Source organism: Bufo bufo, chromosome 1 (genome assembly GCF_905171765.1).
Source record: "Bufo bufo chromosome 1, aBufBuf1.1, whole genome shotgun sequence".
Lineage (NCBI taxonomy): Eukaryota > Metazoa > Chordata > Amphibia > Anura > Bufonidae > Bufo > Bufo bufo.
The window spans coordinates 187,438,164-187,464,141 of record NC_053389.1 but is presented as its reverse complement, the minus strand read 5'-3'; the positions used below and the strand labels follow the sequence as shown (position 1 = coordinate 187,464,141).

The 25,978-nt window shown below is 42.2% G+C and overlaps 1 protein-coding gene across 4 annotated transcripts in view; it reads left to right on the top strand.

The window, feature by feature from the left end:
- PPFIA3 (PTPRF interacting protein alpha 3) overlaps nt 1-25,978 on the top strand; it is a 130,322-nt gene that overhangs the window by 64,181 nt on the left and 40,163 nt on the right. For 2 of the 4 annotated variants that reach the window (XM_040433485.1, XM_040433481.1), the window contains exons 7-17: nt 310-531; nt 669-815; nt 2,746-2,880; nt 5,603-5,686; nt 6,277-6,408; nt 9,619-9,681; nt 14,237-14,316; nt 17,207-17,354; nt 22,332-22,552; nt 22,628-22,850; nt 24,384-24,541. In XM_040433485.1, coding sequence (XP_040289419.1) covers nt 310-531; nt 669-815; nt 2,746-2,880; nt 5,603-5,686; nt 6,277-6,408; nt 9,619-9,681; nt 14,237-14,316; nt 17,207-17,354; nt 22,332-22,552; nt 22,628-22,850; nt 24,384-24,541 — 1,613 coding nt within the window. The remainder of the gene's footprint in view (nt 1-309; nt 532-668; nt 816-2,745; nt 2,881-5,602; nt 5,687-6,276; nt 6,409-9,618; nt 9,682-14,236; nt 14,317-17,206; nt 17,355-22,331; nt 22,553-22,627; nt 22,851-24,383; nt 24,542-25,978) is intronic. The other 2 variants (XM_040433495.1, XM_040433503.1) reach the window with 2 other exon arrangements.

Genomic DNA, 25,978 nt, shown 5'->3' with positions numbered 1-25,978 from the left:
ATAATAGAAGGGGATCTATCATCATTATGTGATCATTAGATGTTTTATCAACCGGACCTGCAGTGATCAGGTAATTCTCAGGGGGTTGCTTTATGAGCGTGATGTCCTATTGCCCTGATATAAAGCATTCAGATATTTATTTGAAAAGGAAGAACCCTGCTTTTACCTTCCTAGTGCAGGCTGAGCTCCTATGGCCGAAATATGTTTTCCTGTACTATCCTTGTTTGTTCATTTATGTGGATATCACAAAACCATAGCCATATTCCATGGAGGTAACTCATTGACGTATTTTTGTTTTTATGATTTCAGACCATCCTGAATGGCTCCACGCACCATGAGCTTAGAGTGGGGCGGGAAACTGAGCTGGAAGAGATGTTGGAGAAACAAAGGTTAGAACTATGTCAACTGAAGGAACGCTTGACCATGATGTGCCGCCAAATGGCCGAACTGGAGGAAGAGTTAAACACTGCACAAAAAGATCTTATAAAATCCGAGGAAGTCAGCGCCAAGCTACAGCGTGACGTTAAAGAGGTAGGAAGACAAAGTTCATGGTGTGTGTCCTCACTCATGGTGTCTACATGCTTCTGCATTTCTTCATACTACCAATTGATTTCATGTTACATCTGACCATTCTAAATGACTCCTTGAGCTCTATTTTATTTCATCAGGCTCTGGCACAAAGGGAAGATATGGAAGAACGGATCACTACCTTAGAGAAACGCTACCTGAGTGCACAGAGAGAAGCCACTTCACTCCATGATGTCAATGACAAGTTAGAGAATGAACTTGCCAGTAAAGAATCCCTCTATAGACAGGTAATATATAGCGGACGTTACCTAGATTAGTCATAAAAACTATATTTTCATAATGATCATGGCGGGCATTATCGAGTCACAGTGAACCCCTTGTCTACTTCAGAACAATCCACTGACCTACTTCACATTTGTTAGAAGTGTCCCCCTAAAATAAGCCGATCATTGACTATTGGGACACCCAGCAACCAGTTGTAATTTCAACAGGAACATAGTAGTAAGAATTCAGTTTCCCTGTAGCGCCATCACAGGGAAAATGAAGTATTATATGGTGCCTGCTGAAATCAGTGGGCTGTCTGAGTCATGCAGGGATGAGCCAGGTCCTCCTAAGAGATACACTCTTCATAGCTAGTCTCTGCCCCAAATAAGAGACTCCCCTGTATTTACTAAGAATTCCTTAATATGGTATATATATATATAGGTTTCCTAAGCCAAATTTAGGTCAGCCAAAATTTTCAGAAGCCTGGTTTGGCTCAGCAAATAATAAGTGTCTGATTGGCAGGGGTCCAACCTCTGGGGCCTCCATTGATCATGAGGGCCTGTGTTCCTGGTTGTAGGCCCACTGATTAGGCACTTATCCTCTATTTATCACCCAAAGGCTTTAATGGCATCCGTTTAACATATACCATATTGTAGCTGCCCATTCCCAATCAGACCCCCCAATGTTAAGTAGACCTCAGCTCAGAGCCCCAATCAGACCTCAGCTCAGACCTCCATTGTTAATAAGGCCCCAATCAGTCCTCAGATCAGGCCCCCAATGTTAATAGAACCTACATTAAGACCCCATGTCAGACTCCCAATGTTTTTAAGACCCCAAATCAGACCTCAGATCAGACCCCCATGTTAATCCGACCTCAGATCAGAGGGAAAATAAATAAATCCCAATTACATTTCCTGCTCCAGACACCGCCGCCTCCGCTCCTGAGATCCAGCGCTCTTTCTGCCATGCTGTGCTGTGACCCAATGGCGCACAGCGTGAGGTCAGGGCGCGCCAACGTCTTCATGCTGTTCAATGGTCACAGCACAGAGTACGGAGCCTGCAGGAGAAGTCCAGGAGGCGGTGAGTACAGAGCCTGGGAAGAGCTGCATTCACCGCTCACTGGTCCTCCTGTACTAATGAATGCTTTCATAATGGAAGCACTCATTAGTATTCATCCCATAAGATGCACTGACATTTTCCCCTCACTTTGGGTGGAGGAAAAGTGCGTCTTATAGAGCGAAACATGAAAAGCTATTGAAAATCTGACGTTTAGGACACCTGTGATGGATGAACCTTACATAAGTATACTTTTAATATATACATTTTTTTCTACTGGACTCTGCAATATGGAATCTACTACGCTATTCCATACCTTTTTTCTGGGTTATACCAGCCAGATTGAGGCCAAAAATACATTTCATGGCATCTGTCTGGCAGTTGAAGAACAGAGACACTTTAACGACTTACCTGCCATTTTCCTTTGGCTTCCTAACATATGGAGGGCAAGATGAGTATATATTTTTATTCAATCACATGTCACTTCTGAGTGTCGATCAGTAAGACTTTCCCTATTTCTTGTATTTGCAGTTTCATAGTCTTTGCTTCCCACCTGCTGCTGACCTATATTTCCCATTATGCTTGTTCCTTATCTGTCAGGCAAGCATCAGGGGGATGCAGTTTAGAAGACTATAGTTTTTCCGCTGCTGGTCAGTGGACTTTGTAATAACTGCATTGGACTGTGACCTTAGATTAGATAAATTACCAGGTCACTGGCCAGAGAGTTTGACCTTTGCCGGTCTTCACTGTGCTATTGAAATTCCAGACATGGTAGATGAGAAATGATTACATAGGGTCTCTTCCAAGTAGCGTAGATTTATGGGGCTGACAGTCCCACATCTTTGCCTTACTGTGTTTGGAACATTCACCTTTAACTCTTCTGACTTCTCTCTGCAGAGCGAAGAGAAGAACCGGCAGCTGCAGGAGTGGCTGGAAGATGCCAAGCAGAAATTGCAGCAGACCCTTCAGAAGGCGGAAACTTTACCAGAGATTGAGGCTCAGCTGGCGCAGCGAGTGGCGGCTCTCAGCAAGGTATCTATACTTACATGCTGCCTAATCAGAGCAAACAGTGGGGGTGAGCGGTAAGGGGGCCACATAGCTTTCCTATTCAGTCCCAGATTCTCTTTCAGTAATAGATTAGAATTCGGGATTGTGGATGAAATGGTAAATTGGTATAAATGACACATAAATACAGATTAATTTTCTAGGAACAAAGACCTATTGTGTATGATAAATGCTTAATGGTAGGTTTACTGCACACCTCCTAGGGGCCCCGGCAATGTCTCACCCCCTAGCCCATTGTAGGAAATGACTGCTCTGTGTAGGAGCTGTATATATTAGTATTTATTTGGGCAGTGAGATAGCTCCGTCTATCATCATATGTTTTCTTCCCTCTGCATAGCCCATGTATAAGCCTGCTGATCTCCCCTGTGGCAGAGCGGCTTTTGGGCCCCCAAGCCCTATTGCCTTGTCACCGATCCTTCCATTCATAAGAGAGGGCATGTACCCCGTTCTATTCTAGACATTTTAAAGAGAATTCATCTTTGGTCTGTTAAAGGGTTACAACATTGTGGGAAGTTGAAGACCTAACCTTGAAGTATTAATACTAAGAGAAGAGATGTATACAAATTGGATGATTGACACGTAGGAACATTGCTTGTGATGCTAACAATGTGAAAAAGGTTCTTTGGGAATATCTGCAGTAATTATAGCTCAACGTTCAGTACTGTTCTGTCTCCAAGAGCTCATCTCGGGGACAATGTCTGCAGAATGGGGGACGCAATTTTAATACATCTCATTCATATCTAACAGGTGCACAGATAGATCCTTATTACTTTACCTCTATGGAAGAAGCCTTTCATTTCCTACAATCTCCAAAATATGTTCTTGCACCATATACATTATATAGGTGGCTACTTCAAAGGCTGGCCATGCACATTAGATAGCTTTTGGCTGAACAGCTATCATTCCCGAATTCCCACATGCACATGCAGGCCTTGGCTCGGCCCAGCATGCACTTGTTCTCAGTGCGGAAACGGAAGTTCAAGGTGTTTTCTGCGACGTGGATATTGATCACCTATCCTCAGGATAGGTCAGCACTTGGCAGCCCCACCGATCAGCTGGATGGGAACTAAGCTACAGTACCTAGGCACAGCCACAACACAGCGGACAAAGCCGTCAGCTTCGGGCTCCGTCAACTGTTTAGTTTCCATCATTAGGCTTGCCCAATAACAGCTTGAGGGTAGAGGGTGTTGGAACCCCACTGATTTGATACTACCCTGAAGATAGGTCATCAGTATCTAAATCCCAGACAACCTCTTTAAAGTCCTCTCAGCAGCTTATCTCCCCTGAGAACAAAGGACCAGGCTTGATAATCTCCAGTATGCCTTATCCTGCTGTTTCCCTCAACATCTGTCATCGGATGTCATCCTGTCCCACCAAAATTGGCAAGTTCAATCAACAGTTATCTATCATCTGTGGCCAGCTTAACAACTTACCACTCCTCCCATAAACATGTAGGCCTGGATCGGCAGAGTTTGCATGTTATTTCATTAGAAATAGAGATGAGCAAATTTCTAGAAATTCAATTTGGGTCCAGTTTGTCTGAATGGGGTCTGATTCGATTTGGATTCAAAATGATACTACCCGAATCAAAAGTGCTTCTCCCTGAAAAGCTGTGAATGACATTCTGGTGTTCTTTCGCTCTCATTCTCTCTCTCTGGCCCTCTTACTCACTGTCTCCTCATTGAATCAAATGAAATCCTGATTATGGAGAACTTGAATGTTTGGAAAATTTCTGCTCAAATACTATAGAATTGATCCGCTCATCTCTAGTGCGGAGACATCTCTTTAAGGGAACAAAGGGTTGAAACTCAACCTGCCACATTATTCCCACCTCCAGTGTCTACACTGAGGAACTGTCAGTCTTCCCCAGTACATATTTCATCAAAATCAATGGTCTTATCTGACTTTGCATCAAAGTGTATAGCCAGCTTAAAAAGCTTGATTACCCCCTGGTTCTTGGGAGTCATGTTAGCCAATGATTTCTAACATCTGGCCCTCCAGTTGATGTGAAGGAGTTGTTTTCCAAAAGTTGTAGACCACAAGAGGTTAGACATGTATGAAATGTAAAATTTTTTTAAGAGGAGTTTGCCTTTTAATATATTTGCCGCAGATCGTGTTAATTATCTTCTTTATGAATTGCAGATTTACACCGCACACGTTACAACGAATGCTCGCTCCCGATAATCTACCCATGTAAATGTGCTGCCAGTCACCTGATGAATAAACAAAATGCTCGGGTTAAATGATCTTTCTTGCAGCACATTAAATCAATGTTTCTGGGCAGCAGATCGCACTGTGTAAACAGGGATCTGCTGCCCAGGAACAATGAATCTGTATGTGGACAAGCAGTAGCAGCAGCCATCGCTTGTCCCCATACAGTGGAGGTGATTGCTTCATTTAAGTGCAGGTCTTACCTCCACTGACGAGCCGGCAGTTATCAGGAAGGAATGGTTGCTTCCTGATAATTGCCTGTTTCGTCAGCGCATGTAGTTGCGCATAAGATATACCAATCAGTGGCTGGATTTGAATAGTCTTGTTTGCTCATTGTCATTGAGCCTCTACATTTCTGTGATAGTCACAGATGAACAACTCTTTCACACATAACTCTTAAAACTCTCATAACTCTTATAGTCAAGTTTTGTCTATCAAATAGCCAACTTTTACCATTTTCATACCTTTGTGTAACCAGGCAGAGGAGAGACATGGGAATTTTGAAGAGAGGCTTCGTCAACTTGAAGCCCAGCTGGAGGAGAAGAACCAGGAACTACAAAGGGTAGGTGGTACGCTATGACTTAATATCTTACCCCAGGTCCGTTAAAACCTGCTCTTTGTGGACTGATATTCCACATTGTACTCCATTTTTACTGATTCTGCGGTCTAGCCTGTGCATGGTTTTAGAACAGGCAAATGATCAGGAATGAACGTTCCTGGCAATGCTCATTGTACTGAACATTGGCCTGTTTCAACAGCCCACATTTAGCCAGCGAACTAGTTTGTTTGTCAACCTATTGGTTCTTTTCTGTAACAACAAAAATCATTGTCAGCAGCTCATCACGTAACCAGGGCATGTGCTGCCAACCATATGCAAACTGTATTGGACCAACTATTGTACCACCAATTGTTTATCTCCCATGCCGTTTGCAAGCGCCAATCAATTTGTTATGTCGTTGATCGCGACCTGCTATGGCACCCTTTAGCCCATGTGTAAGGACCCTTATACAATGCACAATGTATATTATTGGGTTAACTGAGGCAAGTATCACTGTATATCCACACATTGTAAACAGTGTGGGTTTGTGTTCATATTGTCACGGTAGGCCACTCTCCTGCTTGTGCATGCTGAATGTCTACTGTCTCCTGCAGGCCCGTCAAAGGGAGAAAATGAACGATGAACACAATAAGCGTCTGTCGGACACTGTCGATAAACTCCTGTCTGAATCAAACGAAAGACTGCAGTTGCATCTTAAGGAGAGGATGGGAGCCCTGGAGGAGAAGGTATGCGTCCAGGCCCATAAGTTGACCGATGGCTCCTTTCAATATGTTCTGTTTTCTTGGCTTTGTCTCTGACAAAAAGGAGCCTTTGGAAAGGCTGAGAGGCTCCAGATGCAGCGAGACAGTTTGTAATGTTGCACCTTGTGATTTGTATTCATGTTCTAGGGCCTTAGTTTATGGTAACTGATCTAGAAAGTGCCTGAGCTTTAGTCTTTTTTTTGTTTCAATATACCCCCTTTAAAAGACAGATTTCACTGTGTTTAGTATTTTGATGACTCAATTGAATGGAGCTGAGATGCAATGCAGACAACACCCATGGGCAAGAGGGGCACTGTGCCTCGCAAAAAGCAGACCCTTTACTAATCTTTGGCAATCCATTTAAAATATTTGTATCCATGGACTGCAGCATGAAAGGGCCTTTAATGAATGGGCTGCCTGATCTGTGTGTCCATGTCAATGATATCCTATAAAATGTGACCTGTGCTTTAAAAAGTGAGACCTTTAACCCTTAAAGAGAACCTGTCACTAAATAATGCAGTGCAATCTGCCAGCAGCAGGTTATAGAGCATGAGGAGCTGAGCAGATTGATGTGTAGTTTTGTGTAAAAAAAATTAAACTTGTAATTAATATATTTAAATCTCTGGTTTTTCTGATTTCAGTTGTACATGGGGGAGGTTTTTATCAGTGATTGATAGCATTCTCTGTGTAAGTGTGTATACATAGATAGCTGTCAGTCACTGATAACTGTACACAGGGGAGGTGTTATCAGTGATTTCTAGCATTCTCTGTGTAAGTGTGTATACACAGATAGCTGTCAGTCACTGATAGTTGTACACGGAGGAGATGTTATCAGTGATTGATAGTATTCTCTGTGTAAGTGTGTATACACAGATAGCTGTCAGTCACTGATAGTTGTACATGGAGGAGATGTTATCAGTGATTGATAGTATTCTCTGTGTAAGTGTGTATACAGAGATAGATGTCAGTCACTTATAGCTGTACAAGGGGCGGTCTACAGAAGGAGTATAGATTTAAATGTATAAAATACAAGTTTTAGTGAACCTTTTCCCACAAAAATATATCAGTCCGCTGAGCTCCTCCTGCTCTATAACATGCTGCCTCCAGATTGTGTTTCATGGTGACAAGTTCTCTTTAATGACCAGGCCTGCTTGAACCATAATGACCAAGCTTTTTTTAATTTTCTTTTTTCTTAATTGTATTACAAGAGCCCTAACCTTTTAATTTCAATGTAGAAGTAGGTGCAAGAGGGCTTGTTTTTTTGCGGATTGAGTTTTTTTCAATTACACCCCTTTAGGCTACATATAACTTATTGCAAAAAAATGTAATGCTAGAAAACAAACATCAATTCTAACCTTGTTTTTGTGCTCTAAGTTCTGTGCCATTCACCATGCAGCTTAAATAAAATATTTTCTTAGTTCTGCGGGTTGTTACAGTTACTGCAATGCCCAGTATGTACAGTTTTTAAAAAAAATTTTTTTAGCACTTTTGCAAAATTTAATGTTCTGAGAGTTACAACTTTTTTATTTTCCCATTGATATAACTGTGTTATGTCTGTTTGCAGGATAAGTTAATGTTTTTATTGGTATCATCTTTTTCTTATTGCATTTTTGGAAGGGTTGATCAAAAACCAGCAATCCTGTGTGTTTTTTTCTAAGAGCCGTCATGAGGGTTTGCTTTTTCCAACATGAGCTGCAGGGTACACTAGACTTACTAACTGTCTCTGGCAGGGCCAAATAGACATGAACAGATAGCAGACCTGGGTCTTATTCAGGCCCCCCAGCTGCCATAAAAGTCCATCAGCTCCCAACAGTTTATGCCCTGATTGCTGTTGACGGCAGTATCTGATAGGTTAAATGACCAGGACTGGGTTTATAGCTGTGCTATACAGCTGACGCCCACTGCGGAAGTTGCAGTTACAGCTCCATAAATTTACAGTAATAAACAGCACCAGCCCAGCTCTCCGGAAGGCACTTGGAAGCACAGAGTGGCCTGGATCAGGATAAGGCATATGATGACATGTAAACGAGAGGAACTCCAGCTCCCATAAAGCTGTGCTTTATTTTGCCAAGGATGTAAAAGCCTAATATAGAAGACAAGCAGCACTTATGCGTTTCGGGTCACCACATCAGACCCTTACTCATGAGTATAGTGTGCTCCTTTCTACATCTAGCACTCTCTTCAGCTTGTCTTTTGCCACTCAATGGGTGTCCTGCTCTCATGGTAAGGTGGTTCCCTAAAATAAATATAATGTAAAAAATATATAAAAGGATATAAACATGTAAATATGCATGATTTATATAAGTGCTCATGGTTTATGTACTCATATGTACATTTCCATTCAGCAGGTACCCTTCCCCATTAAATCCTTAGGCAAAGGCCTACTGTGCCTATGTGCAAATCTGGCTATGACTAGATGAATAGCTATGCCTTGTATTTCGATGTGGTTCCCTAGGAATGTATTGATTTTACTACATTTAGCGGTGTTGAAACGCGCTTTTGTTGTGGTGTTGGTGTTCATAGGGCAAGTCTCTAACGCCAGGATATTTATGATAATTCCATAAAGAAATATGGCAGCATACATTGAGCCACCTATAAATATAGGGGTTATCCCATGATAAATGTAAAAAAGATAGTCAGGCATCATATACTGTAGTACATGATGAACTCTTTCTATCAAAGCTGGAACCAGCCCTGTACCTCAAATGGATCCAGAGGTCACCATTCTTTGCTCCAATTGCTCTGATAGGTTTTCTTCAGGATCGCAGCTCAGTGTGTCTTGTCTGTGTTGCTGCAGTTCAGGGGATGTGTCCTTTCTGCTGCAGCTATCTCCCTATCCAGCTAATAGTGAATATAAGTAGATATGGGTGTTGGCATTTAAAGGGTGGAACTGTGCATGTGCAACCACCTCAGCGAGGTGAACAGAGAAATATGCAAAAGAACAAATAGCAGGTGGAGCTAAACAGATACATGTTATTAAATAGCTCACTGGCTATACTAAATTTACAAAAATATTCAGATTTAGGTGTTGATTTAAAAAATGTAGAATATTTTTCATAGGACAACCCCTGCTAGCTGATTTGCAACTGACCATTTTTCCTTCTCAATAACACGGCCATCCTCTCTATGCTTTTCCTCTGTTAACTACATACTCACTGTACTGTCTTTTCCTTTTGCTTGCTTCCTCTCTCTCAGAACACTCTCTCAGAGGAGATAGCTAACATGAAAAAGCTGCAGGAGGAGCTTCTTCTCAATAAGGTTTGTATCAGGGTTTCCCTGAGAGTGGCTTACGATAGTCTTGTAGAACATATGGCTTCTTCTGTATTGTGACCACTATCCTGGTTCTCAAGGACACCAACTGTAGTAATCCTCTTTAAAGAGGACCTTTCACCACTCCTGACATGTCTTTTTTAATAGCTTCATGCATTCCCCATATAATAACAATTCTGGAGCATCTATTCTTATGGCTCTATGATGTGCCATTCCTTTATTATTTCTACTAGAAGTTATGAATGAATTTCTGTTAGCCTTCAGTAAGGGTACAGAGGGGAGGTAACCAGTTGGGGGTGTGTACCTGCACAGACTCGCTCTATCCAATCAGTGCGGCCATTGTCAGACTGTGCAGGTACACCATCCCCCCCCAAACTGGTTACCTCCCCTCTGTACCCTTACTGCAGACTGCTAGAAATTCATACATAACTTCTAGTAGAAATAATAAAGGTCCTCTTTAACAACAGAAATTCACATTGAATGATATTTTAATGTTTATCTGTTGTTTCTCCAGTTGTTTGAAGTCTACCTATCAGTGCCCTTATCTATACTCTGCCCTCGCACATAACAAACAAGTGTGAAACAAGTGAAAATATGTCATATTCTAGGTTCTTCAAAGTAACCACCTTTTGCTTTGAATACTGCTTTGCACACTCTTGGCATTCTCTTGATGAGCTTCAAGAGGTAGTCCCCTGAAATGGTTTTCACTTCACAGGTGTGCCCTGTCAGGTTTAATAAGTGGGATTTCCTGCCTTATAAATGGGGTTGGGACAATCAGTTGCATTGAGGAGAAGTCAGGTGGATACACAGCTGATAGTCCTACTGAATAGACTGTTAGAATTTGTATTATGGCAAGAAAAAAGCAGCTAAGTAAAGAAAAACGAGTGGCCATCATTACTTTAAGAAATGAAGGTCAGTCAGTCAGCCGAAAAATTGGGAAAACTTTGAAAGTAAGGGCTATTTGACCATGAAGGAGAGTGATGGGGTGCTGCGCCAGATGACCTGGCCTCCACAGTCACCGGACCTGAACCCAATCGAGATGGTTTGGGGTGAGCTGGACCGCAGAGTGAAGGCAAAAGGGCCAACAAGATGCCTTCATAGTCATGAAAATAAAGAAAACTCTTTGAATGAGAAGGTGTGTCCAAACTTTTGGTCTGTACTGTAGCTGGTGATAAAGAGCAGCACATCCAGTATGAACTTTGACGTAACCTTTAGTGTAGTACCATGAAACACTTTACTCTGATGTAAGGTTAGGTCTTGAATATAAGATCGAATGAATGAATGTAGGAATGCTTGGCATTACATAAAGATCTTATTGTTGCATGGAGCAGTGTGAGAGTGGGGCAGAAGTCTGGGCGCTGGTATCTATGTCCTGTAGTGAAGATCGCTCTTAAATCAAATTTTTCCTTTTTTCTCTAAAATAAATACAGTAAGTTATTAATTCGGGTCACTCAGGACATATATAACAAACTTGCACTATCTTCACCTCCTGGCACCCAAAAATTTGTGAGTCCTCTAGAACCTTATTTGATTGAAAAAATAATAAAATTAGGGACTGTATGTTAAAGTGGTTGATCAATAACTGAATAGTTTAATAAAATAAGTCATACTCAATCTTCCGATTCCCGCCACTCTCGTTCTGACGCTTCCCTAGTGCCCCACCATTGTGTACTTCTTGGTTCCACTGGCTGAGGTCGGTCATCGCCACAGCCAGTGATTGACAGAGTGGTCAAGAAGGACCAGGCAATACAGACCAAGGAAGCATCAGAACGGGAGGAGGAATTAGTACGGTGAGTATGATTTTTTTTTTAGATCGTTTTATACCCAAGGAGAAGGAAACCGCAGGTTATAAGCCAGTAAAACACTATGGTGTCTTAAGTTAAGGCACAGTAGAAGTGGAGATGATCTGGGTGCTATGGTCCTAGTACAGCTGTATTATGGTTGTCTGTTAGTTACAATTTGTCTGCTGGCAATTAATACCCTTACTCTTCAACCCACAACCTATAACTTTTACCCAATAAGAACTCAGAGAGAAAATATTAAAGTGTAACTGTCATTCTCTGTTTTATTTTTGTAATGTAACGGGGCAGTGATACTGACCATTTTTGTAAATAGTTACATAGTTAATACGGTTGAAAAAAGGAATAAGTCCATGAAGTTCAACCAAGAGATGGGGACGCGAATCCCAGAAGGAAGTGAGACTCGGATTTCTACACGCTTTCATAAGCATTAATGTTGTTTACTTTTAAGAATTCATCTAAACCCTTTTTAAAACTGTCCACTGTCCCTGCTGTGACCACGTCCTGAGGAAGTCTATTCCACAGATTTACAGTTCTTACAGTAAAGAAGCTTTGACGCTTCTGGAGACTGAACTTTTTCTTCTCCAGTCGGAGGCAGTGCCCCCTTGTCTTTTGAGCACATTTTACATGGAACAGTTTTTCACCGTATTTTTTGTATGGCCCATTTATATATTTGTATAGGTTAATCATGTCCCCCCTTAGACGTCTCTTCTCAAGACTAAATAAATACAATTCTTTTAATCTTTCTTCATAACTAAGACCCTCCATGCCCCTTATCAGTTTAGTCGCTCTCCTCTGTACTTTTCCAGCTGCAGTGCGTCCTTTCTATGGACTGGTGCCCAGAACTGAACTGCATATTGTAATATACTTTCATTACTGAAATCGTGCATTTCTATTAGAAAAATAGCTCTAAAGTGGCCCATTTTGAGCCTTAGCAACGCTCCTCTGTCTTCTGTTTACATAACTGTGGAGACCTGCTCAACACTGACTGTGTTATGTAAACAGAAGACAGAGGAGCGTTGCTAAGGCTCAAAATGGGCCACTTTAGAGCTATTTTTCTAATAGAAATGTGCAATTTCAGTAATTAAAGTATATTGCAAAAATGATCAATATCACTGCCCCTACATTACACGAATAAAAAAAAAAGAATGACAGTTACACTTTATAATCACAAATGTTCACCCTGGATAAATCCCAGTGACATACAGAGCAGTACTTGTGATTTTAGTGTTCTCGTTTTCTTATAGATATTATTTATCAGTACGAATAAAAGTTACGTTTTAGATTGTTGGAAAGAATAAGGGCATCAAAGTAGCTATCTGCATGACAGGATGAGGGGAAGGACCTTTTCTTTAATTTAATGTCATTCTGACATTTGTTAATAGAAAAAAAAATAATTTCAAATTGTAAATCACAGATACAAGCTGTTACGGCCCAGGAGGGTAATGTTTTCCTTTTGTTGTTATTTGTAGCTGTCTGACAAGAGCGTGGTAGTAGCATCATTTATGTTAGCGTGGTCATTTGGGTTTTCTACTTAAATATTGTTTGGAGGTTTTATATATATTTCCATAAGCGACCCAAACCACCCAGATTTTGAGCTCTCTTCCACAGTCCCACTTTCAACTGTATGTGTGTTCTCAGGAAACAGTTACAGTTGAATACAGTGGTAAAACAGGGAGCCATCAGCTACCTTCTCACCCACCCTGCGACCACTACGGTTGGAGGCTTAATGCAGGTGTGATGTACAGTAGTGACATCATCATGTGTGCTGCAACCCGTACGGGCCAGAAGAATCCTACACTAAGTGGTGAGCTTCGTTCATTGTGTGAACACGAGGGCTAGATGACTATTAGATTTGGAGGCACTAAAAGGGCATTATGCTTCATGAGGGGCACTAAGGGGGATAATACAGTTGAAGAGGCACTCAGGGCACATCATACTACATGGGGGCCCTAAGGGGCCTTATGCTGCATTGGGATACTGAGGGTTCATGATACTTCATGGAGCTCTAAGGGAACATAATTCCTCATGTGGGACAACTATAGGGGCATAATACTCCATGAGAGGCAGGCTCTAACCAAGCATCATACCTCATGGGGGCACTATGGGAGCATAATACAGAGGGAAGAGGCACTAAGCGGGGGCACATACTGCATAAGGGCACTAAGAGGGTATTATACTGAAGGGGAAGGCACTAGGGGCCATCATACTGAAGGGGAAGGCACTAGGGGCCATCATACTGAAGGGGAAGGCACTAGGGGCCATCATACTGAAGGGGAAGGCACTAGGGGCCATCATACTATGTTGGGGGCTTTAAGGGGCATCATACTATGTGGGGGAAATAACAAGGCATCATACATTGTGAGGGCACTAAGGGGGCGTTGTTACTGATTTGGGGCACCTTCACTATGTGGGGGGGCTTTCTTACTTTGTGTTGGGCACAAAGAGTCACTGTTACTTTGTGGAGATACAAAGGGGACTCTGTTAGAATGGGTGACTATGTATTGGACGTGGGTGGGGTTAGAGGCATAGCTTAATGTATAAACCTCTGCTGCGGCATTCTTCATGTGCCACTGCTGTAGTCCCTCTTTGGAAATTATCAAAGTTGGTATGATTTCTATGATTTTTTATAATGAATATTTGATAATCCAGCCCACTGATGCCAGTATGAAGTTTTCAGTGCTGAAGTTTTCTGAATGGTGCCTGGTACATTTTATAAATGTTCTCCTGTCTTCTTCCTCTAGGAGCAGCTAGTGGCTGAGATTGACCGTATGCAGCTAGAGATAGACCAGCTGAGAGGGCGACCTTCGTCCACATACTCCAGGTGAATCATTTTGTCATTTGGATGGTTCTACGAGCCCAATGTTAATGTCCATGCCCAAATCTGCACTACTTACAAGTATATGATAAAAGCAGTGCAGAGATATGGTCACTACAATGCACTTCCCAGTTCAACCATGTGGGAAGTGATTTGACCACTAAGTTTCTTCATATGAGTCAAGATATGTAATTTTAGAATCGAGTATTCTGCCTACCATTTCATGGTAGGTTAGGGCTTCACAATCTTTGTCTACTGGTACCTCACCAATCAGAACATGGTGATTCCTTGGCCTCATTGTTGGTAGTAATCCACAGCAAAATCTTTTAAAGGGACCCTGTCATCAACTTTATGCAAGACAGATGAGTTGATTTCAGTCGTCTGTCATTTATAAGTTGAAAGTAAGTGGTTGCCGAGAACCAACATCACAAGCATTGCAGACCGGGCCTGGAAAAGAGTCACGGCCACCTGAGAAGAGTCATGGTTATTCATGAATTCCTGCTCTCCTGCCCACCTGCTGATGACTGACCGTCTTCTACCTAGTTTTCTCCCTTTCTCTCTAGTTGAGAACTTCCAACCATCAGCAGATGGGTGAGAGAGCAGGAGATTATGAATAACCAGGACTCTTCTCAGGTAGATTTGACTCTTTTTCAAGGCCTGGGCTGCAATGATTATGATGCTGGTTCTCGACAACCACTGACTTTTATCTCATGAGTAACACACCACTGAAATCAGCATTTCTCTCACTATTTTATGCTGCCCTCAGTGAGGTCAGCATAAAGTTGATGACAGGTTCCCTTCAAAGCATCTCTGTTTATCATAAAACTTGTCTCCTAAAGGCTGTGAAAAATTTAAAATTTTAATATGTACAAAAATAGTAAGTCATGTTGCTAAACCAGAAATTGGTACAACCATAAAAATGTTGTAAAAACTGCCAAGGCTACTTGGCTGTACTTCACCAACCATTGAAAGGACGTTACTAGTGAGGCCTGCTTTACAGTTTGAGAATCGCCATTTTAAGGTAAATCTGTAAGTTGTATGTGACACCCAATTTTTAATTTTTAGAGTGTTCCTTTAAAGAGTAACCATCGTTAACATTTTTGCCATAAATCAGTATTATAAACTAAGCTATGAAATTTTGTAATATATCTCAATGCAGAAAAATTCTTGTTTCTCCACTTGTCAGACTTCTCTCCTCCTCTTACCTGCCTCCTGCACTGATCACTCACTCTCAATTTACTTGTAAAATCTTACAGCTACAGCTATGCCCATAAGCGTGACAGATCAGGTTACAGCTACAGCTATGCCCATAAGCGTGTTTGGGGAGTGGAGGGGATGGAAGGAGCAGCTGCAGAAAGAGGCACAGAGTTGCTGCTGCTGGCTGTAGTAAGCTATAAGATGCCCAAAGCTGGATTCACAGCTACACTGCCCATTATTGCTGTATAATGTCCCCCATGCTGTGTATGTGTGATAGAGAAAGAAGGAAACATTATGTCTTCTTCTTTGTGAAATGTATGCGAGACATTATAGAGCTAATCTCTGCCCACTAACTCATGAAATACTGACTATTAGAAATGGAGCCTGCAGAGGGAAGAATGCCATCATATAATGGCCAGAAATAGCGTTATTCCTCATGTACCTACACAACAAATTATTCTTAAAAATTCACCCAGAATTGGTCACACAAGCTCTTCTGACTTAACCTTGGTCATCATTTCTCACTTGGTCTGGATTTTTAGTATAGGGAAGTGACATCATACAGCGCTGTGACCTTCAGTCAAGACCAAAAGAGAGGTGCAGGGTTTATTAAGGAGATCCTGAGCACCTGCTGAGCTTAGGACTGTCCACAGGGCACTTACAAACTAATTTGTATATCAGAGAAAGCTTCATTTGATAGTGATTGGGTCTCAGGTACGCAAAGGTATGCTTGCACAACTGCTTTAATGCGCTGGAATTAGGCAAAAAGAAGCTGACACGCTGTGTTTAGCTATAAAGAGTAGACTAGGGAATAGATAGTAGGGAGTAATGCATGACTGCAGGAGCAGACTACATCAATGGTTTGTTTGTAGTCTGTAACCATGGAGACAGATAACTCTGCATGGAAGCCAAGACTATTTGGAGAGTTGCTTCATTTTTATTTTAAATGCTTGCAAAGATGGACATACCCTCTAAGTCATTTTAATGACTAATAATGTCATATCTTTGCTTTATTATGTCTTTTATATACCCTTCTATTTATTGCTACACTCTATCTTTTCCCTTATACCACCGCACTCCACAAGTATCTGCTTCAACTATGCATTTTGTAAGTGTGTACTCGACAAAAAACAATTTTGCTTGTTCAATTATGTGACCAGTTCAAGGGAATCTATGTAGACCGGAGCTCAGATGTTGTCGTTCGTCGCTTGTTTGTTTCAGTGTCTATGTCTTTTATGTGTAGCACATACTAAAGGCCTTCCGTCACTGAACCGAGAACACTGGTGCCTTTTTAAAAGGACAAATCTTATGTCACACATATTCCCAGAATGCTCTGCATCCTACTGTCTTCACTGTCAGCCATCTTGTTCCGGCAGCTTCACACAGGTCCAATTCTCATTACAGTCAATTGTCAATTTTAGCAAATTTTTTCTTATGCAGTTTTATACTTGACAATTGACGATGTGATAGTGTGAGACTGCAGGAACAGGGCCCAAAAGTAGAGGCCCTAATGCCGTACTTCTTGTCTGTCGTTTCAGTCACTGTGTCAGTTCTACAGTTATGCACTGATTGAAGCATGTGCATCACGTTTTGCATGTATCATACATGTCCGTAAAACCAGGACAGAAGTTACAAATGACAGTTCATCGTGTAATTATGGCTATGCTCAATATTGCATTATATCATCTTCCATCTACAGATCTCTCCCTGGCAGTGCCCTAGAGCTCCGCTACTCCCAGGCACCAACTCTACCCATGGGCAGCCACATGGATCACTACAGCAGCACAGCCGTGATTAGGCGGCCGAAAAAGGGTCGTTGGGCGGCATTAAAAGACGATCCCACAAAGGTACTGTGCATAGGCTTGATACCCCTTACACATTTGAGACATATCTGCAGCATACACTTAAAATATCTAATGGGGGGTCTATCAGCTACAGATAGAATGAGGTCCCTCATCCCTTCTGCTGCAGATGAGGCTTCAGCATCCAGGAGAAGATTAAGTAGAGAGGTGGCCACATATGTTTGACTCTCTCAGTTTAACTCTATGCAAGCTAAAATGGAGACATCCATAGACTTGAATAGAAGAGGAGAACCTGTGTGGACACCTCTCAGACTCCCCCTGATGCAAAGGCAAAGCTGGAACCTCCACATATCAGATATATCCAGCCTATCATGGGGCTACTACTATCTTTTTTATTACTCCTATGCTTCTAATCCTGGTAATGATAGGAGATTACATTGTTTTGCTTCTTGTCACATCTGTAAAATCTTTATCACCTTAAAGGGAATCTGTCAGCCTCAAATCATCTCCCAAACTAGAATAAGTAGTGTATAGTGTAAGCCATGATGAGTCCGGTTACGTAATATTTATGTTCACACTCACTTGCATACTGATACTATGCTTCCCCAAACCAGCAGCAAAATGCATTAAGAGGACTCCAGCATAACGTAAACCGGACGGATCCGTTATGCAGGCCATTATGACAGAATGAAGAACGGAATGCCTCTAAAGGGATTCTTTTATGCATACCGTCATGGAATTGTCTCATGGTCCGTGGTAACGGAATCCATAACGCAATTTAGTAAATACCACAACACGAACCCGCACACGAACTTCCATATATTAAATTTGCTTATCCCTAGTTGCTGCAATTGCTTGGTCTCATAGAGATTTAGGGTTTCGGGGCAGCACATCCCTGTTTACACAGTACAAACTACTGCCCAGAAGGGATGATTTAATGTGCCGCATAAATGATGAATTCACCTGATGAGCGAGCATACCAACTGTTGTTCCCGCTAATTGGCCTGTAAATGCGCCTTTATGCAAAATGGGGCTAAACACAATACTACCCTCCCTTAGGCTACTTTCACACTTGCGGCAGAGTGATCCGGCAAGCGGTTCCGTCGCCGGAACTGCCTGCCGGATCAGGCAAAACAGATGCCAACTGATGGCATTAGTAAGACTGATCAGGATCATGAAAATGCCTGATCAGTCAAAAAAATGCATTGAAATGCCAGATCCATCTTTCCGGTGTCATCCGGCAAATTGGATCCGGCATTTACTTTTTTCACCTTTTTTCCCGGTATTTTGAATGCCGGATCCGGCACTAACACATTCCTATGGGAAAAAATGCCGGCATTCAGGCAAGTCTCCATTTTTTTTCGCCGTTTTATCTTTTGCCTGATCAGTCAAAAAGACTGAACTGAAGACATCCTGATGCATCCTGAACGGATTACTCTCCATTCAGAATGCATGGGGATATACCTGATCAGTTCTTTTCCGGTATTGAGCCCCTGTGACGGAACTCTATGCCGGAAAAGAAAAACGCTAGTGTGAAAGTACCCTTAGAATGATTATTTTACCTAATTTGTCCCCTTACACAGTTACATAACATTTTCTGTGTTTGTTAAGAGGTAGTCATTTTGTCTTCCTCGCCTGCAGATAATACAGGAGGTTTATGACACGGAGAGGGGCTTAGACAACTGTCTGTTGCTGAGAGGCACCTTGCTTTAATAGAAATCTTCCACCTCTGCTCTAAACATGGGGGGAGGCGCCGAGTAGACGATTTTCAGGAAGAAAGCTCTCCTTCCCGACAACCACCTATTCGGCAGTGGAGGTGTAGATCTGCATGTACATGCGGTGATCTCCTCCACAATATGGGGACAAGTGACGGCTACTGGTATCGTTCCTCCTCATAACAGCTGCATTTATCCTGTTTACACCACGCGATCTGCTGCCCAGTAATGATAATTTAGGTGCCCTCAATAAGAATAGTTTCACCCAATGAACGAGCATTTCGCTCATTCATCGGATGCTCTGCGGCACCTTTAGGCAGGCTGATTATTGGGAACAATCAGCCCGATTATCGGCCCATGTAAATCCACCTTAAAGGGGTTGTGTCATCTCAGACAATGGGGGTATATTGCTAGGATATGCCCCCATTGTGTGATAGGTGAGGGTTCCACCGCTGGGACCTGCACCTATCTCGTAAACGGAGCCTTGAAAGTCACGGAGGGCGCACCGCACTTGTGCGGCCAGCGCTCCCATTTTTTTCTATGGGGCCGACGGAAGAAAGCGCTCCTCCCCGACGTCTATTTTCGACGGCCCCATAGAAATGAATGGAGGGCGGCCGCGCATGTGCAGTGCGCCCTCCATAACTTTCGGGGCTCCGTTCTCTGTGTAGGTGCGGGTCCCGCATCTATCAGACAATGGGGGCATATCCGAGCAATATGCCACCATTGTCTGAGATGACACAATCCCTTTAACTGTACAGGAGAATAGGTTATCTATGTCCTGCCTCTTCAGATAAGGCTACATTCACAGTAGTGTTTCTATTTTCTGGTATTGAGATCCGTCATAGGATCTCAGTACCGGAGAAAAACGCTTCCGTTTTGTCCCCATTCATTGTCAATGGAGACAAAACGTAACTGAACAGAACAGAATGCTCCAAAATGAATTCCGTTCGTTTGGTTGCGTTGACCCACAATACAAGTCAATCCGGATGGATCTGTTTTCTTTGACACAATAGAAAACGGATCCGTCCCCCATTGACTTTCAATGGAGTTCATGACGGATCCGTCTTGGCAATGTTACAGATAATACAACCGGATCCGTTCATTACGGATGCAGACGGTTGTATTATCAGTAACAGAAGTGTTTTTTTGCTGAGCCCTGCCGGATCTAGTAAAAACGCTAGTGTGAAAGTAGCCTAAGCCCTATTCCACAGTCAGTCTTCAGCAGACATTTTTTCCTTTGAGTATTTAATCCATTTGTAGGAATATTGCGCCTTTAAGAATGACTTAGTGGCCATAGACTAAAAGTATCTGTGTTAAGTGAGCGCTATTTCTGCCTCAATGTAAATCGTTCTCTCTCTTTGTTTTTATGCTGTCTTCCTGGACTCGCTGTCATGTAAGTATCCTTGTCTTCTTCCTGCCGCATGTCGACAGTAGAATTGTACCCTAAATACACATATCCCAATAGCAGTGCGTGGAATTGGAGTAGTAAATCGCCCATTCTCTTATGTATAATATTCCATATTACTATTCAGAGACTATGGGAGGCATTGATGTTACCATGTATTTAGGGCTATAAACCTCAGCTGTTTGTATGAGCTGGATACAGATGAAATGAACCTAGAGGAAGCAAGGACAACAGAAGGACAGGAAAATGTCCGTCAGTGTTTCAGCCAAGCCAGGAATTCATTCTCTAATACTGTTCTCAATAAGGTTTATGGCTGACAGACATATCCTGTCCTGCTGGTGGCCCCAGATTCTCATCTTTTTAGAGGAAGCAGCTGTACTGAGGTGGGTCACAGTTTTTTTTTATTTTTCCCATAGGAAATAATATAAAGTCTGTTCAAACTAATTGACTACATTAGATCCTTTGCAGTATCTTATAAGTATTAAGCACCTATGTGATAATTGCATGAACCCAACACTCTGGAAACTGTTATATTGCTGTGGTGTTGTACCTGTAATGCAGGCACTTTTCTTAGGAAATTTGTTACCCGCAGCTGCCACTGGAGGGAGCTCACTGCACACAATTACATAGCACCCAGTGGGTTCAGTGGGAGCTTTGAATACTTTTATATGCACTAAACCTCACCTGGTGGTGGCCGCAGGCAGCTAGGATTTTATTGTTTACCTGTCATGCTATGATGATATGCAGGAGGTTTGGAACTTTGTGTCAGAAAAAAAGAGCTCCGATCCCTGAATGTGTAACAAAACCACCCAGGGCAGACTTTTCAACTTGGCTATTTATACCATATTGTCATATATGCCTGTTCTCTGACTACTGTTGATTTGATTGAGTAGCATAGTAGGTTACGATTTAGTCATAACGGGAGGTGTGATTAGTTATAGGTTCAGAGTGGGCCACTAGACCCTCAACTGGACCCTATTCTATCACTCCAATGGAGCCCAGCCTTAAAGTGCATATCTGACCTTTAGAGAAAAAAAACAGCAGCAAATGTTACCAAATAACAAAAATAATAATAATAATACTTCTCCAACCCCATTTAGCATCTTAATTTAGTGTGCACATTAAGGGTATGCCGATGTGACCGTAGCCTTAAAGGAGTTCTCCGGGAATACCGAGTTCTTACCAAGTGCCTGCAGTCTGCCCCGTCAATAGAAGATTCATACTTGCCTTCTCCCCGCCGTTCAGATCCTCCACGTTGCCTCCGCTTTTTTCATTTTTCCGATCCCTGGCTTGTTTTCTTCTGGCACTGCATGGGCATGGTCACATGCTCTGCTGCAGCCAGTGGGTGATATGGCCGCAAGCAACACATCACCGCTGAAGCCAGTCATTGGCTGCAGCAGAGCATGTGATCATGCCCATGCAGTACCGGAAGAAAACAAGACGTGGAGGTAGCGTGGAGGACCGTAGCGACAGGGAGCAGGTAGGTATTGTTTTTCTATTAATGGATGCAGGCTGCGGGCACTTGGTAAGAACTCTGTTTTCCCGGAGAATGCCTTTACTGTCGAACAGCTGACAACCCTATGTGAATGTGTGAAATCTAGTAATATCTCCACTCCACTCAAAATAAAGGCTCTGATAGGATGCAGTTTCTGGCTCAGAATGCTTCGGAGATTGCTCTAGGTACTGTAAAGCTAGCCCCGCAGGATAACAAATGGCTTCCTCTTCCTCTGCTCTTATTATTTAGAGGGGTGATTTGCTGCTCCTGTCATTCGTCTTCCCAAGCAATTATTTCTTCCAGTAAAAATGACATCCCAGTTGTCAGAATTCAAGCCCTGCCAAGATCAGACAGTTTCTCATGACGGAAGTGCCTTTGATTCTTAACCATTAACCCTTTTCTTGCAGATTCGAACACTGGACGAGCAGGACTGGGAGCGGGCACAGCAAGCCAATGTACTGGCCAATGTGGCACAAGCATTTGAAAGTGACATGGACTGCTCAGATGAAGACGATAGGGAAACCATCTTTAGCTCCGCGGACTTGCTGTCTCCTAGCGGCCAGACGGATGTGCAGACACTGGCTATCATGTTACAGGAGCAGCTAGAAGCCATCAACAAAGAGATCAAGTAAGCAGTGCCCTGCTGCTAATGTTTTACCGAGTCCCTCAATGCGGTCCTGCTGACACTGCTTACTCTTGGTAGGTTAATACAGGAGGAGAAGGAGACCACTGAGCTACGAGCTGAGGAGATAGAGAGCCGAGTCAATACTGGTACTCTTGATGGATCCCTTGGACGTTATCGCTCAGCCAGTTCCATCCCAACATCAGTAACCACTTCTACACTGGCCAGTCCTTCCCCGCCCAGTAGTGGGCACTCCACCCCACGCATCACCCCTCACAGCCCGGCCAGAGAGGGAGAGAAATTTGTAAGTAATTGTACTTCCCTTTCTGACTTGTTGAAACCAGATGATGTATTTACAGTACACATCTTATGTCATTGACAGCTTAGTAGGTCACTGTTCCCATCTAGTAGCCTGTATGTGCATGTAATGCTTCTGACTGTACATCTTCCTATTTGTATGGTGCCATTTTGAGCCTTACAACACATGGCTGCCAGTTTTGGGCACCACATTGTGAAAAATATAGACACAGAAGATTTGGACAGCATCCTATGTGTGTGGTGAAATTGCATTGTAATATGGACCTATAAACTTTGCTCTATGCATTGACACTTAAAGGTTACGTACTCCTTCAGGGGCAATTTTCTTTTATTATTGCATTTTACTAATTTTGTGCTAAAATATATTTTTTTATTGGTCTTTATTTAAAAAATATTGAGCCGTTCTGTCACAAAGGGTTAACTGTTTGTCTAGCTGTGTGACTGGTACTTTCACTTTGTGCCTGTCATCTAACAAACCTTATCTATATATTTCTAAAAAGTCATAAACTCTTATTTAAGCCACATTCTTATCAGTAAGATAAGAATTGTGCTATGATGAGTGTTTAAGAGATCAGAGATAAGGAGCCATCAGCTGAGCTGCTTGACGGTACAGAGTGAAAATTCAGAGCCTGCTATGGAGAAACTCAAGGCTGCACAGAGACAGGGGTTAAATTTTTTTCATAAAGAACAATTGAAAAAATGATTTTAGCTCAAAATGAGAAGCCCCCAAAGGTGTACATAACCTTTAAGCTGGCCCTACACATTAGATCTATGTCGATCGAATCCTCCAACCATGTAATGTGTATGGGACCTCCTGTCTCTCCCCCAACATTGGATGCTTTCAACTGCCTGATCCTTTTATTCTCAGGACATAAGTTACTGCAAGAGATGTCTGGCAGTGGACTACCCCCTCCTCCCTACTACATATTCATATTCGGCCAAGTTGAGCATGTATATGTATAGGAGCATAAGGAGAGATATCTGTCAGCTGAACGTTTGGAGAAAGTTTTGTGACTAAAAACGAGTTCTTATCATCTGAATAGGGTTATCTTGGCAGCAAACACATGGATTTCAGCAAGCCCCATGGAGATGAAAGGGACAGTTGTAGAAATTTGTGAATTGCCCATATTCATCCAGATGCTTTTATTTCTTCTTGTTAACAAGTTACCTGAAATTATTAACAGTATTCTATGAAGCAGACAAAAAATATTCACTAAACTTAATGGACATCAGCAGGTAACCTCAGGATATATAGTAGAGGCTTCTACAATATACAGTAGTTCTTTTAGCTTGTCTCTACAGCACAGGACATAGTGAACATCATGTGAATATAAGCTATATGCAGTATGTTTGTGGCCACCTAGTGTTCATACTTGGAACGACAACTTTAGTTCCGTCTCGGAAAGCTTTCACATGCACCAGTGTTGTATAGCCTTGAAATTTGCCTGTAATTGTTCTGTGGTGCTGTATTCTGCAAAATGCCAGTTTTTTTTTAATTTTGTACATTTTAACTCCTTAGAATCATGTCCCTAAAGAAGACAGCAGAGATGAAAAGTCATTGATGCAATGTGAGACAACCCCTCCCTTGACCCCTCGCGCTGTACGACTGGAAAGAATGACCCAGGCACTTGCTCTACAATCCAGCTCCTTGGAGGATGGAAGAGAATCCAGAGGAAGGTAGAAATTTACATAGATATGATCGAATGATTTAAAGAGGTTGTCCAAGATTAATAAAGACCTCTCATAGTGGCGACCCATGGTAGTGATCATACCTACCTGGTTGCCACTGCTGGATTCGGTCTCTATTGCTCCTTGGCCAGCTCTTCCTCTCCATGCAGAGCTGAAATCAACATCTGTTGACAGGGGGACACGTAACCGCTGCAACCATTCACAGGCTGCAGTAGTGACCTGCTACCCTTGCATCAGGGGAGCAGGTCACTGCTGAAGCCTGGGATTGGCTGCAGCAGTCATGTGTGCCCCATCGACAGGTGTTTTTTTCCAGGGCTGCAGGGAGAGGAAAAGCCGCTCGAGAACATGAGACACTGAACCCAGCAGCTGGGACCAGGTAAGTATGATCTCCACTGCAGGTTGGACAATCTGGGAGGTCTGCATTAGTCTTGGTAAACCCCTTTAATACTTAGGGTCCTTTCTATATATAGTACATGGTGCCGTAGCTCTCGATACATTTAAACGGGTTGTCCAGGTAATAAAAAAATAATAATTGCTTTAAAAAAAATGATACTGACCTCACCGATTCCCCACTGCTTTCACTTTCTTCCTGGGTCCCCACCAGGTTCTACTTCCTGGTTCCTTTTGACATGGAAATGTGACTACTCAGCTAATCACTGGCTCAGGCGAGTCATTGCATTATCACAGTATGACTATTTTTTAAGCCATTCTGACTATCTTCCAAAAAATGTTACTAACCGGATATCCGCTTTAGAGACTGGGCATATTTTCATTTTTGAATTTCTTTATTTTTCCTACCCACATTCAGACAAGATGCGTTTTTAAGGCCACCATTTAATTTACGATGTCTTGGAGACTGGAAAATAATTCTTTGTGGGGTAGAAAAAAAAAAAAAATTAGGCCAAGGTGTTTGGGGTTTTGACATCACGGCATTCACCATGCGCTAAAAATGACAACGTTCTTATTCTGCGGCTCAATGTGATTGCGGGGATACCAAACTGGTATAGTTTTTATTTTAATTACTTAAAAAATAAATAAAAACCTTTGAAAAAATCTAAATTTTCTTTTGTATCGCCATATTCACTTTTTTATATTTCAGTCTACAAAGCTGTATGAGGGCTTTTTTTTGTGTAATGAACTGTAGTTTTTATTTGTACCATTTTTGTGGTATGTATGACTTTTTGATCACTGTTATTCAATTTTTTGGGGGGGGGGGGCACAAGATGACAAAAATTGGGAATCGCATGTTTCTCATCCTTTTCCCGTTACAGCATTCACCGGAAACTTTTTCAAATATTTCAATAGTTTTGACATTTTTGGACGCTTCAATAACTAATATGTTTATTTTTTTATTGTTTATATATTTTTATATTTAAAATTGAGAAAGGGTAGTTGTTTAAACTTTTAATATTTTGGTGGTTTGTT